The sequence below is a fragment of the Podarcis raffonei genome, chromosome 3 (genome assembly GCF_027172205.1).
Source record: "Podarcis raffonei isolate rPodRaf1 chromosome 3, rPodRaf1.pri, whole genome shotgun sequence".
Taxonomy (NCBI): domain Eukaryota; kingdom Metazoa; phylum Chordata; class Lepidosauria; order Squamata; family Lacertidae; genus Podarcis; species Podarcis raffonei.
In genome coordinates, this window is record NC_070604.1 from 13,546,865 (window position 1) to 13,564,837 (window position 17,973).

The 17,973-nt window shown below is 41.2% G+C and overlaps 1 protein-coding gene across 2 annotated transcripts in view; it reads right to left on the reverse strand.

Annotated features, from left to right (window-relative positions):
• Positions 1-17,973, reverse strand: part of MACROD2 (mono-ADP ribosylhydrolase 2) — a 974,476-nt gene that overhangs the window by 942,641 nt on the left and 13,862 nt on the right. The window contains exon 3 of one of the 2 annotated variants that reach the window (XM_053380605.1): positions 8,467-8,571. In XM_053380605.1, the coding sequence (XP_053236580.1) occupies positions 8,467-8,571 (105 nt within the window). Of the gene's footprint in view, positions 1-8,466; positions 8,575-17,973 lie in introns of both variants that reach the window. The other variant, XM_053380604.1, reaches the window with a different exon arrangement.

Here is a 17,973-nt window from a genome sequence, read left to right on the forward strand (position 1 = left end):
TACTAAAAGATGAGCAGCAACAAGGTAGAGAATGGCATAATCTATAGTTTACTATTTTCCCCCCCTCACCCAAATGCTAGTTACATGATGGAGATCAGTTACACTACTAGTGAGATCAGTACTGCCCTAGCTACTCTACAGCAGCAAACTGCTTTAAAGACCAGTGATCTCTAATTTTTAAAACCACCCATTTGGCAGCCACTGTTGTTTGAAGAAATAAAAGACGTGATCGCTGCATTGTACCATGGCCCTCTTCTGAGACTTTTGGATACTATGCTAACAAGCCTGAGATTTTCATTCATTCACATGAGTACACTGAAGAGCAGGGAAACATGCTGTAACACACAAAGAAAATAACATGGGAACTCAGTCAGTTGCCCAGGTGATAGTGAAGCAACGTGCTGAAAAATTCATGGCCGTGAAGCAGCACCAAAAGCAGACGAAAAATTCATTTGCAGCTATCTTGATTATGAAAGGCAGACTGATTCATGGAATCACAGCACACCCTAGTGACAGCACTATGCCGCTTGCCACAACATTTCAGCATTTGAACAGGTAGAAAATATAAGAGTTCTAATTACCTGACCAATCCTTGCATTTATATACACCAATTCAGGAAATGGTTAGTACTGTACAAGCAAAAGCTTAAGTAATGTTCATATGTACTTAGCATTCTATATAAAGCACATTCAGATACAATTCATTGTTTCCATCCAGTATTTAATGTCAGTCAAAACTCTTAAAATTTATTCCACATAACCTGAATGCAGAACTAGATGCAGTTATTAGCAAACCATAACCTTCAAAACTGTATTTGTGATTGGAGTAACTTACAAGACAGGCTTAATGGGTAGGTGCAAGAGGTACTTTTCTTTAGTCCAATGCTCCCCAAAGATACCCCACTACACTGGGATGACTTCTGGTTTCAGGGCCAATCTGAGATAAAAATTAGAACGGCAAGGGAGTCATTTGCATGAGAGAATTAGTGGGAAGGGTTGGGCACCCTCTCCTCGAGTCCAACAAATATTCTATGAAGTGCATATCTGAATTACAGCACACACACAAGAGTTCAGTACCCCATTATTCCAACGAAACATGTAGTTGCCCTGAGATAGTAAGATGTGCTTCATTCCACCCAAGTTCGAATACCATGAGCTGGCTCTTATAGATCGATGCACAAATGTATGAGAGAAAACACTGGAAAATTAAGATTCAGAGGCAGAGCACATGTTTTACCAGAAAAGAGCCCTAGATTTAATCTCCAGGATCCTCAGTTAAAATGGCTCTCATGTAAGAAAGATCTCTGCTTCCGAGACTTATTTCCAATCAGAGTCAATATTGCACTGGATGGACTATAGTTTCTCAAGCCAGTTTAGTTTAGCAAACCAGGAATGACTGCTGGGACCATTCACTCCCTACTTCAATCTTACCTTCTGTACTCTTATCTTAAATAGCAGTTCCCCTATCAACAACCAAAATGGGGTGATCAGTTAATGCCAGTTTACTAACTAAAAACAAAGAGGGCACCCAACAGGAGGGAGCAAGAGGAAGGGGAATGGTTCCACTCACCCTTCTTGGCTTGTTAAACTGTGATTTAGCACAGTGGGAAATGTACAGTTGAATGGGGATAGTGTCTAGTATTTCTGCTATTTAACGTTACGTTATTCAAAAGGCTCCATGCCCATTATTTGGAAAACTTTATCTATAGTCTCCAAAGTCTTTTTAAGTCAAATGTTAAACACTTAAGAAAAATGCCATGACAGGCTAGCAAAATACAAGGCTGAATACTTAGCTTATCTAATTATATGACTTGAAGCTTAAAAGTCTCTGTATGGGCCATAGTGCCAAACAATTTCCTGAATATGCTGCATCTCTGGAAACAGGAAATAAATACAGTCAAATTCAATTAGTGCAAAGCAATAAGTTACATTATTTGGATGATTGGCTTTATGTTTCACTACATTTTATTATCCATTATCTTAATTGATACAATTAACACAGCATTTTTCTTGCTTCAGCATAAGATGATCCATGAATCATGAAATAAACACAAAACAATAAGCAAAAAGCAAACAGAACAGCTACCTTAAAGACTGGATGCTGTAATCACCACATTTCTTATTTTTAAACAATTCTACAATCAGTCAGAAAACAAACACTTTCAAGTCACAATTTCCAACTACTCAATTAATAAAAGTGTTCTGCCACACACAGAATTTTAGCTAAATTGAATCCATATTTAGCATGATAGGTGAGGGTGAGGCGGCAGCCGGACTGCATGCAAGCTCCACACTGCCCGAAATGGCATTGTGGGGCTTGTATCCGCCTGCCACCTCCCCCTCAGCCGCTCTACAGCTGAGGGCGAGGTGGTGGGCGGATTCCCTGCAGGCTCCACGCTGCTCAAAAAACCAGTGCAGTGGCTGCAGGTGTCTGAGCCACCGCGTCATTCCCAGAAGAGACGTGCGGCTCAGGCACAGTAAGTGACGCCCCCTGCAGTATGGCGCCCAGTGCCCCCCGATCCCCCCTAGCTACACCTCTGTTCCCAGTGACAAACATGTTACATTTATGAAAGCCCAACTATTATTTTTCTCATCTGTAAAGATGCACAATGATGGCAATCTGAAATACTTGTACCAGGGATGGATCTACTATGAAACTAAGGAAGCTTAAGAAGAAGAGAAGAAGAAGAGTTTGGACTTGATATCCCGCCTTTCACTCCCCCTTAAGGAGTCTCAAAACGGCTAACAATCTCCTTTCCCTTCCTCCCCCACAACAAACACTCTGTGAGGTGAGTGAGGCTGAGAGACTTCAGAGAAGTGTGACTAGCCCAAGATCACCCAGCAGCTACATGTGGAGAAGCGGGGAAGCGAACCCAGTTCACCAGATTATGAGTCCACCACTCTTAACCACTACACCACGCTTAAGCTTGAGGATCCATGATCCTGGAGGGGCCCCAGAGGAGGGGCCTGCTTTAAAAAAAACAACGGGTCTAGTAGACCCAACTTGAGTTCAAGCTAATTTTTTGTTGGATATATTTCAACAATCCCAAAGTTTGAGACTCAGTAGCACAGATGTTGGAAAGGTGGAACATCAAGGTAATTTGTTCTGCTGTGGCTAATGTACCCCCCCCCCATTTTTAACAGAGATCAAGACCCTAGAGGAATAACAATGAGATCACAAAAGTACTTAAGTGGATACCAAAACACAAACATCTACAGTTGAAATAAGCCAAGCAAGCACCACTGAAGCCTGTGAGATTGCACATACTGTGAGAGCTCTTTCTAGCAATATTCAACCCACTGCTAACACTTTTGATACAGATGATAATCACAGTGGTCAACATGAAAGTACTGCAGAACAGAGACTAAGCAGAAACATGAACAAGAAGCAAATTCAGGGATTTCAAAGAATATAGTGACCTTGGACACTGGCCCATAACCGTTGATTTCATACAGAACATGGGGGGTTTTTTGCAAAAAAAAAAGAAAGAAAGATGTATATACCAATTTAAGCAAGGTTTACAAGGAGCAAAAAATAAATTTCTCAAACAAGTATTTTGGAAAAAAGATTTTAAAATGGCCAGACTGCAATGAGATCCTGTTTGATTTACTCAAAGAGCAAAGGCTGTATGTACTGTTTTGTTTGTAAACGCCTTTCACTTACATCACTTATAACAAGTGGGTTTTCTGACTGGATGAATATACTCAGAACTTTGGCGAATCATGGAGATAGCATAGAGCATAAGAGTGTGATGTTGTTTTGGATAACAAGGAAATCAAATAAAAATACAGCGGATAAGCAACTTGAAGAACAGATGAGATAAACCATACAGTACTATTTTGAAGTAGTGAAAAGAGTTGTAGATGTTTTTAAAATTTTAAGTGAAAGAGACTTGGCATTTAGAGGTCAGGAGAAGAAGTGGGGTTCACCAAATAATGGATACTTCCAGCGGGCCATTGACCTGAATCTGACACCCTAAATCGATTCAACGGTGGGACAAGCATTTAAGAAACCCCAATTAAACGTGTGGCCCATCCCTGACAAACACACTGACAAAGCTGATCCCTGCAGCCTGCAAGACTGAATCCTAGTAGATCTGAAGATGCAATCCTGCTACAGTCTGTTTCTCCAGCATGTACCCTGCAGAGAACATGCTGCTAAAGCAGGCCCCTACAGCCAGCAGAACTGCACCCCACACTGACCAGCTGATGAGTAGAAGGTTCAATCCTGATCAGTTAGACTGTGTGCATGCTGGAAACAGGCATACAGCTCTTCCTTTCTGCCTGACACCTGCCCCTGGCAGCTCTGGATTGCTCCAGGAGGCCTAAGCAGGGGCTGTCTCCACCCAACTCTGACAAAGTCCTGGTTTGCCCCAAATTAGCTCAATTCAGTTTTGGCTTCAGTCTAAATTAGTGTATAATACCTCACTCTGGATGAAGGTAAACTAATGGACCTACCCCCTGCATATGGTTTTGCTGGATATCTTCCTCTGTTTAGGTGGCTGGAACTTGTAGCACCCTATATATACCCTTTTAGGAGCCACCAGCCAACAATAAACCAATGCTTCAACTTTAAAGGGCCCAGGAAAGCCTCACCTTCTCAAGAAAAGATGCAATTTTTCAGTTATATCCTCCATATGTGAAATGATGTGCTCAAGAACAAAATCATAACACACCGTTCTGTTCTCTGCTAATAGCAAGTCAAAATTAAAGCTTATTCATAGCAGCTTTCTCCATCCCACCCACACAGTCTTCCAGTCTTCAGCACTGCTGCAAAATACAAATAGGCTGGCTGAACCCAATATTATTGGGCATGCTTCTGAATTAATTCCTCCCAGAAAGCCACAAGAAGAAAATTTTAGCTGTGTGATAAATTAAGTTGCCAAATGAAATGGATTAGCAATCAGCGATGGGCTGTCAGATCAATTTCAGATTTAAATTCCTCCTCTCCCCTCACCTGTTCATTAAGCTACAGATTCATGGCAACCTCAGTGACTGATTATGCATTAACAAGCTGTTCATGTGGGGCGGTGGGGCTCAGTTAGTCAACAGACTATACTAACACGTTCATTTAAACATAATTCATGGCTAATATATTCAGTTCACAATTCCAACATATAAATACCCTACCTCTACCTTGAAGTTTAATTTTTGGCTTGACAAGGCATGAGATGCTTCATAAAATTAAGATGCAGCTAAGCAAACCAGAAAGTCCCTGAAGGTCAACAGAAGCAGTGGGAAGAGTCAAGCAGTAAAACTTCATGCTCTATGTAGTTTAAAACAATAAGTTGACACTATGCTTTTAAGATGGCAGTGTTTCCTAAACCTTTTTCTTTTCTATAAGTGATCTTTACAAAGAGCAACTGGAATTATTTTTTCACATGAGATGTAGAGAACACATTTTGCCATATAGAATAGATATAGATCTTGTATTCAGTAGGTACTGCAAAATGATATGATAGTTGCTTCAAATGTGTTTCTGGCAGCATTCTTAAAATCCTGTACCAGTAACTAATCTGTTCTTAATTCTACATGAGAAATGAATCACCATCAGTTAAGTAAATTAAAAGCTACATTATACTTTTCAACAGATTTACCAGCCACAAAGCCTCATTTCTTGCAAACTCTGTTGCCTAACCATAGCAATTTATCTTTATTGTCTCAGTTAAATGACACCAACACAGAAGCTAGTAAGGAAGCAGGACTAAATTACTGATGTCCACCCCAAAGTTGAGAAAGTTTAGACAGGTATAAATAAACATGGTAGGGAAAATGTTATTCCTGTTTTTAGGCATGAACTTCCATTAAGGGAAGTACAAGAGAAACATTAGTTCTAGCATGGCACAGTCATACCTCGGGTTACAGATGCTTCAGGTTGCGTTTTTTCGGGTTGCGGACCCCCGAAACCAGGACGTACCGGAACGGGTTACTTCCAGGTTTCGGCGGTCGTGCATGCGCAGAGACACTGAATCATGCTTTGCGCAGAAGCACCGAATCGCAAACCACGCATGCGCAGACACGCCACTGCAGGTTGCAGACATGTATCCCGCATGGATCATGTTCGCAACCCGAGCGTCCACTGTATTTATAAATTTCATCAGTTTGATACTACCTTATTCTGATACTCAAGGGCAGATTACAGAGCAAGGAATACTTTGTAGCAGAGCCTTACAATTATGTCCACAAAGGCTATTAGTCTGTCACAAACATTTTCTGCTTTCTGAGTGCTGGCAGAGGAGGGGTGGAGAGCCAGGGCCAACATCAGCAGCAGGCATCCTGGAGCACCTGCCAAGGGGGACTCAGCACATTGGCAAGATCTACTGCTGATACCTGCCCTACACCCTCCTCTATTTTATTTTTCTTGCTAGACATTCCAAGCAGCAGCACATGGCTGGATTTAGCAAGCATTTTGATATTCCATGCACCATGCTGGAGGATTGTGAGAAATTAAGACAGTAGTACACAGTACCAAGCTCTGCTATTGCCTACCTCCACTGCCAGGTAAGCTCAGTAGCGCCATCAACCAGGGAGGGGGCCCATCAGAGAGCACTTTGCCAGGGCTACTTCAAACCTGAAGCCAACCTTCTCGAGAGTTTTGTCGTTCCTGCTATGGCATGCTGCACTTTTACATGAAGTGTAAAGAAAGGTGGCTTCCCTCATCTGGCAGCCTACTTGCTAGGTACAGAGAACAGACAACACTACAGCCCTCCTTGGCTCCTTTACTCTCCCACATGCAACTCCTTGTCACCTATGCCCACCAGATGAGTGATTAAATAAAAGGATGTTCTAGTACAGTGATATAATTTAGCAACTGCCCCACTCCGTTCCACCCTGTTCCTGGTCCAAAACGACCAGCCTGTTGGTGGTTCGACACCAATTGAACGTATGCAAAATGATCACTGCCTATACTCAGAATATTCAAGGGAAGAAATGATGAGCAGAGGAAATTTACAGCAGAACAAGAACTGTTGTTATTTTTATCAATTAGCAAAAGCAAGCTTTTGGCAAAGCAATAGGGACCCTACAAAATCATTATTGTCCTCATCCCCAATTTGCTTCTTTCCCCACAGCATTCTCTTTTCCTTTGTTTCACTCTTTTTAGTGCTACATCGGATGACCATTTTCAGTTACTATGAAGTAGGGCCAAACTACCGGTACATACTGACCAGAGTTACTCCAAAGTCAGCACTAGGATTGACAACAACAACAACAAATCTTTATTACGGTTATAGACCAGCATAAAAGGGTGGGATGGAATCATTTAAAATCTGAAAAGCTAAAAGATATTAAAACAGAAGGTGAATATAAAAGTCTAAGAATTTAAAAGAAGCTAAAAGAAGCTAAAAGAAGGGATAGGAACATTGGACAGGTGTGGAAGAGCATAAAAGGTTGATATGTAAAAGACTTTAACTATTAATTTATAGAGCACTCTGATATGTTCATTAAATCTAGTTTATGGCACAGGTCATCCTCCGACAAATTTTGAGCGCTGCTGCAGAATCTAGCACTATTGTATGTTGTAGCAGGATTGTTATCTGAGAGCAACAGGGAGGTATAGAATTGCCCTGTGCGCCCCAGGTACTTATGAAGTAGTGGGGAAATCAGGCTAAGACTAGGCCCGAAAATGAGGGTGGGGGAGGAATGCTCATGCAAAAGGGAAGTGAGGGAAGAAAGCAATGCAATATTACATCCTTACTGAACCACTGTGAAGATGCAAGAAAACAAAGTTGAAGCGATTTCAATTCTCCTGTTGGCTTTGGACCAGCTTGTACATGCAAGCAGCAAAATGAAATCTCATTTAAAAGGCCTTATTTATCCAGCATCATCCTATGACCCTCACACCATCCCCATATACAAAATTTAACTTCCGTTGCAAATAATGTGAAGAGAATCAATCATAAGAGATGTACACTACATTAACATTACATTAACAGCTTCAAACAGATATGATTTGCAAGGCATCACAGAAACTGACACCATCATTTTCTTGATGCTTCTGCAGGGATGATGTACTCTGTGATTCTACCAAACCCACCCAATACTGTATTGGTGATAGAATTTAGTACCCTGAGAATCTCAACTGTCATTAAAGATCAGACTAGTAAATTTCTAGAGGCTCTGTTGATGCAGTAAACCAATAAACCCTTGCTTCATGTTTCAGGCCAAATGTAATTATTAGGATTATTATAAAGCATTTATTACAAAGCAAAAGATTCATACATAAGCCCTCTTCAGAATATTGATAGAAAAAATCATTGGTGGTTCAGTAGTAGAATTCATGCATGGCATGTGGGAGGCCCAGGTTTCATTCCCACCCAATGCAACAGCGCTTTGATTCCTGCACAGCACCAAATACATGCAGTTCTGCATATTTTGGCCTCCTACACCCCAAAGATTATGCAGATATATTTTCCTGGACACTTCTATTTCATAGGTCATATTTAACTTTTTAACATTTAGCACTTACCAGCATTAACTATGGCATCAATCTCAAGCACCGTGATATCACCTCTGTAGAGGGAGACTTTCTCACTCAGATTTTTCTTCTCCAGCAAAGTTTCCTGGGTGTTTTCTTCTGTAAGAAAATGAAAATATCTTAACTTACACACCAGTAGCACCACACACTGAAGAAAAAAACCCCATAGTGTATAGCAGAGAATTAGAATTTTACAACAGTAATTTTAATACTATAAGGATTAAAATTAGATCTATTCATTACTAGCAGCTGTGTTAACATACAACAATGAACCAGACTTCCAAGCTTATCATAGTTTATCACGAACAGGCAGCTTTACTCCACCCCTGTCATGAGCAGGATAAAGAAACCTGGAAGCTTTGACTTCACATTACCTCTGAGTCAGGGACTGGGATTTTCTCCTTAACATGGCTTCAGGTTGATTATTGATTGTGATTTGTTAATTTTATGTTTTTAAGTTTCTCACAACTGAGACAGAATCAGTATAATGGCATAAAACAAAATCAAGTAATGTTTGTTATAAAACAATAAATATTTTCTTGTTAAAGTTGGGGGTAACCAATGACAAATAGCCCCAAGAAGCAGATTTCCATCCTTTTTTAAACAGTATTATTAAATGGACACTTAAATGGACACAGGGACAACTGCCCATTCTCAAGATGATACAATATACAGAATTGCACCACTGCAGTCTGCTCGCTTTCATCAACTGTCACGCATATAACTACATCTACATAAAAATGTGTGGAAGAGAGATGTGCTTGAGGGAAAAATAACGCCTTCTATATGTAAGCTAGACTTACAGTGTAGAAGCAGATTTTGGGAAGAGCCAATTGCAACCCTACAACAAATCCAAAACAAAAAGAGATTACATCAAAGACAACTCCCAAGACTGGAGACAAACATAATGGAATCAAATGTTCCCAGTTTAAGAAGCATGCTCTTACATCCATTGCTGTCCTCTTTATTCTCAGGAAATGCTTTTTTGCACACCAAAAGGAAATCTATTCATCCTTACATGGGTCTGTGACACATATTATCCTACATAATGTGCTAGTGAATGTGAGCTGTACAGAGTAAGGAAGCGTTACCAGTGTGAAGTTGTTACCATTTTTTTACAGCATTTTGTCATGCTCAACTGAATCAGCAAGTGGTAATGTAACCTAGTCATCTGAAAATCTTCACCTGCTGATTTATGAAGATTATCTAGCTATTAAAGGCACAAGAACAAGCCAAGAGGTTTGTTGATGAATTGGCAGCTGTAGTGTTAAGAACTTACACATGACCAGGCCAGCAGATGCAGCAAAAGGTTTAGAAACAAGGAAGTCGTTTTTGGAAGACCCCATGAATGGGCTGCAATGTATAATAATAATGATAATAATAATAAATTTTATTTATACCCCGGCATACAGCTTCTGGGTCATGTGGCCAGCATGACTAAGCCGCTTCTGGCGAACCAGAGCAGCGCACGGAAACGCCGTTTAGCTTCCCGCCGGAGCGGTACCTATTTATCTACTTGCACTTTGATGTGCTTTCGAACTGCTAGGTTGGCAGGAGCTGGGACAGAGCAACGGGAGCTCACCCCGTCGCGGGGATTTGAACCGCCGCCTTCTGATCGGCAAGTCCTAGGCTCTGTGGTTTAACCCACAGTGCCACCCATGTCATCATAGCGATCCGTAGTTAAAAGTAGAAGTCGGCAAATATGCCCTCTTTTTTGCTCTTCAAAACATGGCAATTCTAGATAATGTGCTCTACCCAAACACCATAACTAATTGGGTACCATAGTCAAGGCTCTTGGACTACATTGGCCTAAGGAGGGGGAAATTGTGGCAGATCACCAGGCTTGACCAGAAGTAAAAAAAGCTATTGATGTGGTTATATAGTGGTACCTCCAGTTATGAACTTAATTCATTCTGGAGGTCCTTTCTTAACCCGAAACTGTTCTTAACCTGAGGCACGCTTTCACTAATGGGGCCTGCTGCTGCTGCCGCGCCACCAGCGCATGACTTCCGCTCGCATCCCAGGTCAAATTTTGCTACCAGGAGCATCTACTCCAGAGGACAGAGGACAGGATCACACTTCAAAACGACCTTGACAGATTAGAGAACTGGGCCAAAACAAACAAGATGAATTTTAACAGGGAGAAATGTAAAGTATTGCACTTGGGCAAAAAAAATGAGAGGCACAAATACAAGATGGGTGACACATGGCTTGAGAGCACTACATGTGAAAAGGATCTAGGAGTCTTGGTTGACCACAAACTTGACATGAGCCAACAGTGTGACGCGGCAGCTAAAAAAGCCAATGCAATACTGGGCTGCATCAATAGGAGTATAGCATTTAGATCAAGGGAAGTAATAGTGCCACTGTATTCTGCTCTGGTCAGACCTCACCTGGAGTACTGTGTCCAGTTCTGGGCACCACAGTTCAAGAAGGACAGTGACAAACTGGAACGTGTCCAGAGGAGGGCAACCAAAATGGTCAAAGGCCTGGAAACGATGCCTTATGAGGAACGGCTAAAGGAGCTGGGCATGTTTAGCCTGGAGAAGAGGAGGCTAAGGGGTGATATGATAGCCATGTTCACATATATAAAAGGATGTCACATAGAGGAGGGAGAAAGGTTGTTTTCTGCTGCTCCAGAGAAGCGGACACGGAGCAGTGGATCCAAACTACAAGAAAGAAGATTCCACCTAAACATTAGGAAGAACTTCCTGACAGTAAGAGCTGTTCGACAGTGGAATTTGCTGCCAAGGAGTGTGGTGGGGTCTCCTTCTTTGGAGGTCTTTAAGCAGAGGCTTGACAACCATATGTCAGGAGTGCTCTGATGGTGTTTCCTGCTTGGCAGGGGGTTGGACTCGATGGCCCTTGTGGTCTCTTCCAACTCTATGATTCTATGATTCTATGATTCTACTTCCAGGTTAACGGAGCTCGTTACCCAAAGCGTTCATAAGGAGGACGGTACGTAACCTGAGCTTCCACTGTACTAGATTGAAACTACAGGAAACTAGTTAGGGATTTGCTCTCTGGAGGTAGAAGCTCATGTTCTAATCCCCATGAGTAAACTGGACTCCCCCATTATATCTGCAGTTCTCTTTCAAAAGCTCACTGTTTACTGAACACCAATAAATGTTTTGACTTGCTTGGAAAACATCTATTGTGCCTATGTGTCACAGGCTGGTTGGCTACAGAGGAATAGTGGGAGGAACCAGCTGGGGACACCCCCCCCCCAGGAAAGAAGGTTCAGAGCCAGGGGATTGGTGGTGGGACAACAATGAGTGGTCAGAGGGAGAAGATTGGGGTGAAGTGTATGAAACTGAAGAGGTAACAGGGCTTAGTGAGTGGAAGGAGTCTGCGGCAGAGAGAAGTCCAGAATCAGAAGCAGGAGAGGAGGCAGAGCTAAGTCTGGCTGGTGTGTCGCACAGGTGTCTCCCCCGCCTGCTGCGACAAGCTCTGCTCCCCTCTAGTCTCCCAGAACCAGGAGAGGTATGAAGAGTGTAGAGAAGAAGCTAGCTTCACACAGGTATAGTCTCAGGTTGCTTGGGGGAAATCCAGTAGAGGAGGGGACTTAGGCAGCTATGGGGAGGTGGGGGCCTTAAGTCTCAGCAATTGCTTCATAGGGACAAGACCTGGCAGAGATGAGTTCCTATGCTCATTAGGCACTCCTATGCAGATGCTGTTTTTGCCAATACTTAACTACAACTTGCTCATTTGTAATTTACTGCTGGCTCACTCCTATCACCATGTTTGGGGAAAACAATGTTCAGCAGATGTGTGATTTGAACCAATGTCTTCCATGTCCTGGTATAATGCTTTTGTTCACCAGGATAATGAAGCATAGTTGTTGCTGAGCTGCTTTGCCTGTACATCGTTTCTTCTGAAATGAATGCAATTGTTGTCAGTAGCTATGTTTCTTTATTCTCATAAAACCTTCTGGCTCCAAGCACTGAGCTCCAGTGCCAAGACTTAGAAAGACTGCAAGACTAATTTTTCCCTGTGTGGTATATGTGTGAGTGAATTAGAATTACAGGTGTTGAATGAAAATGTTGATTTGTATATGGTTTTTCTATGATATAATGTATGTTTATGTTTTAAAATGCAAGTTGCTTAGAGGCCTTTTAGGTAACAAACAACTATTAAGCCTGATAGTTAATACTAATAAAAAATAGATTTTAATTTTAAAAAGTGAAGACACCAAAAACTGTTGACATAATTTTAACATGCTTGAAACCTGTACATATAGACTGATGTGCTTTCTAGAAAAAAATACAAGTTTGATTTCTAGATTTCACAAGCAGTTGCTCAATTTAATTTCTCTTTTGGTCATTCATTAATTTTATAAAACAATGCATTTCAAAAAGGGGGAGATTTAACAGAAAATATAGTAAAAAAATAAGGCAAGAAGTAATTTCCCTCACACAACTGCCTGCCACTTAATGTAACCAACAACGCAACATTTTTATCTTAAGTACAAAGGCACCCCAAAGGAAGTTCATTATATTTGCCAGGGGAAACGTGCCACTGGTATTTCACAAAACTTTATTGTGCTTTCACAGTCCTAGACCCTCAATTTCTTGCCCAGGTTTAGAAGAACACAAGTGATGCACAGGAATGTGTACCATCTTTCCATAGCGCCTCTTCTCTCATGCAAATAATCTTCCTCAACTGTCGTAATCATGGTTAACAGTTATTTGTATATTACAATTAACTGCTGTTAATACCAACCAGTTTGCTTCATTTATCTATGGCTTCAGTCCATGGTTAATGGCAGTACCAATGTAACACTTTATCATGGTTAAAACCAGTGGAAGGGAATATGCAAGCCAGAAGAGGAATACTCAGCCCCATAGTCCAACCACCAAATAATGGCAAAAAAAGATTCCAAAATTGGTAGCTGAATGGGCACAATTTCACTCTGCAGTTAAGTGGTTGGTAGGTTGGGGTGCTCTGCATCTCAGTCATCCTTATAATTCTTCATTACTTCTTTCTCCATTTTCTTTTATACTGTTTTGTAGTACTTGACCCAGGACTCAGCTAGACTGGTAAAGAAAAAGCAATTTATATGCATTGTATATGCGATACAACATTGTGCCACCAGATGGTGACATGGAGTCCTGTTTTTCTTTAGCTGTGATCCCTGTTTAAATTTACACTTTAAACTGAAACACTTATTTGATGTGTCTAGATCCAGCCCCCTTCTGTTCTCACAATAAGGGTGTGATATAGATATTCACTGCTGACAGCAGTGCTTTAGGCAAGCTCTAAATCCTTGTCAATCCTATATTTTATTTTCATAACAGTCTCATCTCCCTAAAACCAATCCTGGTAACTGGGATATAGAACATGACTGCAAAGCTGAAAACTTCATAGCGTACAGGTGAGTCTTTAATACTTTCTGCACATGCTAACAACTACCCCTTTGAGTGGCTGTGTACCCCATACTGACACGCCTCTGAACTGGGTCATCCACCACCACTCCATACCCCTTGTAAAGGTAAAGAGACCCCTGACCATTAAGTCCAGTCGTGGATGACTCTGGGGTTGTGCCGCTCATCTCGCTTTATTGGCCGAGGGAGCCAGTGTACAGCTTCCGGGTCATGTGGCCAGGATAACTAAGCCGCTTCTGGCGAACCAGAGCAGCACATGGAAACGCTGTTTACCTTCCCGCTGGAGCGGTACCTATTTATATACTTGCACTTCGTGCTTTTGAACTGCTAAGTTAGCAGGAGCAGGGACCAAGCAACGGGAGCTCACCCAGTCACGGGGATTCAAACCGCCGACCTTCTGATCGGCAAGCCCTAGGCTCTGTGGTTTAACCCACAGCGCCACCCGCGTCCCCCTGTAGAAAGAATCAAAAGTATGAATCTCCTTCAGGGCTTCACTATTTACTGGATAATGTAAGATAGGGTGTGAAATATACAAATGAAAGGTGTGCAATTCCTTAAAGAATAAGGAATATTGCAGTTAGTGCCCTTAATGCTGCATACAGAATAGGGTGCACAAAATGGCAAGAAACAGCTTTGTGTTCAACTACCATAAAATATTTATTTTGTCTAGATTATAAAAGTATCTCCTTTGTATCTGCATAGATCTTTACTAAATGAAAACACACTGTGGTCAAGGATAGACTTCTAGAACTGTTTGCACATTCTTGTTTTGTTTTTGTATTGTAGAGGTCATTTGATTTTTAGCAATACAGACAAATCTAAAGCCAAAGGCTATTCTACTGCAAGACATCAACAAAATGCAAAGGACAGCTTTTTCAGCTGACAAAGCCTCTTATCCATCCTCACCTAATGACCTCTTTATTCATTCTGTGAACACGCACAGGCTAATCAGATGGGTGCCTTGCTAGCAAAGCAGCTGACTATTCCAAATTTTCATGTAAAGTGAGAATAAAATCGAAGGGAACTTTTGCAGAAGTCCAAAACATTTTGCTTTAACATACACCACTAGAGGGAGCCTTTGTCAAGAAAATAACATTTGAGAACGAATATTGAATTTTGGGACAATTGTGCTGGTTTAATTTTATGAATTAAAATAAACATTTAGTACTGAGGTTTTCTCCTCAAGATGCTTAGAGCAAATATAGAGTCCTAGAAGTGCATAAATGCACATGATTACAGTTTGCATTCCATCAAAGCATGTCAGTAGAGCATACACCAGGAGTAGGCAACCTTCAGATGTGGCCCAATCGCCTTCTCAATCCAGCCCACGGACGGTCTGGGAATCAGCGTGTTTTTACATGCGTAGAATGTGTCCTTTTATTTAAAATGTATCTCTGGGTTATTTGTGGGGCACAGGAATTTTTTTCCCATTTCCAAAATACCTAGTATGGCCCCCCACAAGGTCTGAGGGATGGTGGACCGGCCCACAGCTGAAAAAGGTTGCTGATCCCTGGCATACACCTTAGAATCCTAGAATTGCAGGGTTGGAAGGGACGCTGCAGAGTCCAACCCTCCCACAACGCAGGAATATGCAGCTGTCCCAAGTGGGGGTCAGACCTGCGACCTTGGCATGATCAGCACTATCCTCTAACAAACTGCGCTCAGACTCTTAATCTCAGGGTTGTGGTTTCAAGCCCCACGTTAAGTGAATGATTCCTGCATTGCAGGGGGTTGGACTAGATTACCCTCATGGTCCCTTCCAACTCTACAGTTCTATGATTCTATGACAGCTGCAAGGGCAAGACATTCACACCTTGTTACTTGGATTATTCCAGATTGCATTTTAACTTCACAAAGGTTTCTCAGATAGATCAAATGTTGTCAAAGAATGAAATCAACTGTTTTTCATTTTAAGGATTCATATATTATGGAGCTTCTGTGTATCAGTTTCTTTCATTTTTTTTATCCAGTACAGAGAAGTTTTGAAAGATCTCTAAGTAACAAAAGTAGCTAAAATTATATTTCTGGTTAATACAAATGCTGATGCAGTAATATCCAGTCTAAGTTATTTTCAACTGTTATAAGTCATTCTAAAAAGTTTTTTGAATGAAGAACTATGTATCATCTAATTATAGTAAACAACTGTTAACTAATTAGCAAACGCCAAGCAAAGGTAGTGATTGATACAACCATGGGCTGTTCTTTACTGGTGGAAGTGATTCACTATTAACACTCTAGAACAGATCAATAGTCCTTAGCTTGGGTCATTTCTTAAAATGTTTTGGGAAGGGTTTCATACAAAGTCATTAAGGTAGGTATTGTCCAGGGGTCTTTGTGCAAACTAGCAATTCAAATATGATTGTCATGGCATGCTAGACACTTAGATAAAATCTGTTCCTTGAGGTACACCTTTCTCTTCAATTACATCCTTTGCTAACATGATACTGTGGTTTTTTTCTTCTTCTGCAGTTGGATCATGGTGTGTGGGGGTGGGGTGGGGTATGTATCTGTGTGTGTGTGTGTGAGTGTGTGTGTGTGTGGATTGCCCCAGCCACCCTGGGTGGCTCCCAACAAAAACGAGTAAAAACACAACCCATTTATTATTTAACACATTTTTATATCACCTTTCCTCATTGTCACACCCAGTGAAGGCAACATATAAATCATAAACTGATTTTAACAAAACATTTGCACAAATTAAAAATCAGTATAATCTTTCAAAACTCCTGGACAAATGAAATGTTTTTGCTTGGATCTTAAATAAGAGTAATGTTTATATATTAAAATGTTGTTTATTTTTAACAAAAAATACTTCCCAGCATAGTTTATAGAAACAAACAAAAAACAAAACGAAGACAGTGCTACTCCTCAGACCTACAATGCAAAAAATACACAACACAAAAAGAATAGGGAGATAAAAGGAAAAAAGAAAGCTAAAAGTCAATGTAGCTTATTGCTTTATATGGATTATGAGTAGGTTGATAATGGCTATCAGTAGTGTAGCATGCTTTCTGAACATAAAGTGCTCAGGATCTGGCAAAGAATTATGAAAGTCAATATATCTCATACACCACTGATCACCACCTGATTTCAACCACTCTGGCCATGTTAAATAATCATATTGCAGCTCAAAAAGCCACGATATGAACAGGCCTCCCTCTGGTCTGGAGCTAGCAATTAAACAATAAAGTATTCCACAAACCACAGCCTCTCACATTGTCCAAATCAGAGAATTATGGTGAACTGCCTTTGACTCAGGACACAAAACCAGAGTCTGAAGTTCTTTTAACATCTTGGCTGGTTCCAAAGCTGCCAATCTCAAGCTTCCTGCTTTAGTTTAAATGGGAAATATTGGCCAAGGGAAGACTTCTTGGCCTGCTTTCACTGGTTTACCACAATGATGCTCTCATTGTTCAAAGAGAAGCCAAGCTGCACAAATACTTACAGCACATGTACAGAGTTCCAGCAGAACTGAGCTACTCAAGTAACAGCCCCTCCCTTCCATGATGGGATATAAATGTAACAAAAAAGGATTTTCTGGAGACTAAAGTTTACAGCAATTAAGAGGGCTATACACAGATTATAGAGAAAAGTATGGCAATGCAAAGAGGCTTTAGCATGGGAAAAACTAATTTAGAAGAGGCCTTTTAACTGTCTTTCTACCTGCCAGGTTCTGGTTAGACCTACTGCTCTTACATTTGAGAGAGAAGGGCTACCTGGACTGGACTTGGTGCTTACATGAAGTTGCCCATATAGTGAAGATTTGTAGGAAATCATGAGGTTTGAAGCTCAACATCAAAAAACCTAAGATCATGGCCACTGGTCCCATCACCTCCTGGCAAAGAGAAGGGGAAGAAATGGAGGCAGTGAGAGATTTTACCTTCTTGGGCTCCATGATTACTGCAGATGGTGACAGCAGCCACGAAATTAAAAGACGCCTCCTTCATGGGAGAAAAGCAATGACAAACCTAGACAGCATCTTAAAAAGCAGAGACATCACCTTGCCGACAAAGGTCCATATAGTTAAAGCCATGGTTTTCCCAGTAGTGATGTATGGAAGTGAGAGCTGGACCATAAAGAAGGCTGATCGCCGAAGAACTGATGCTTTTGAATT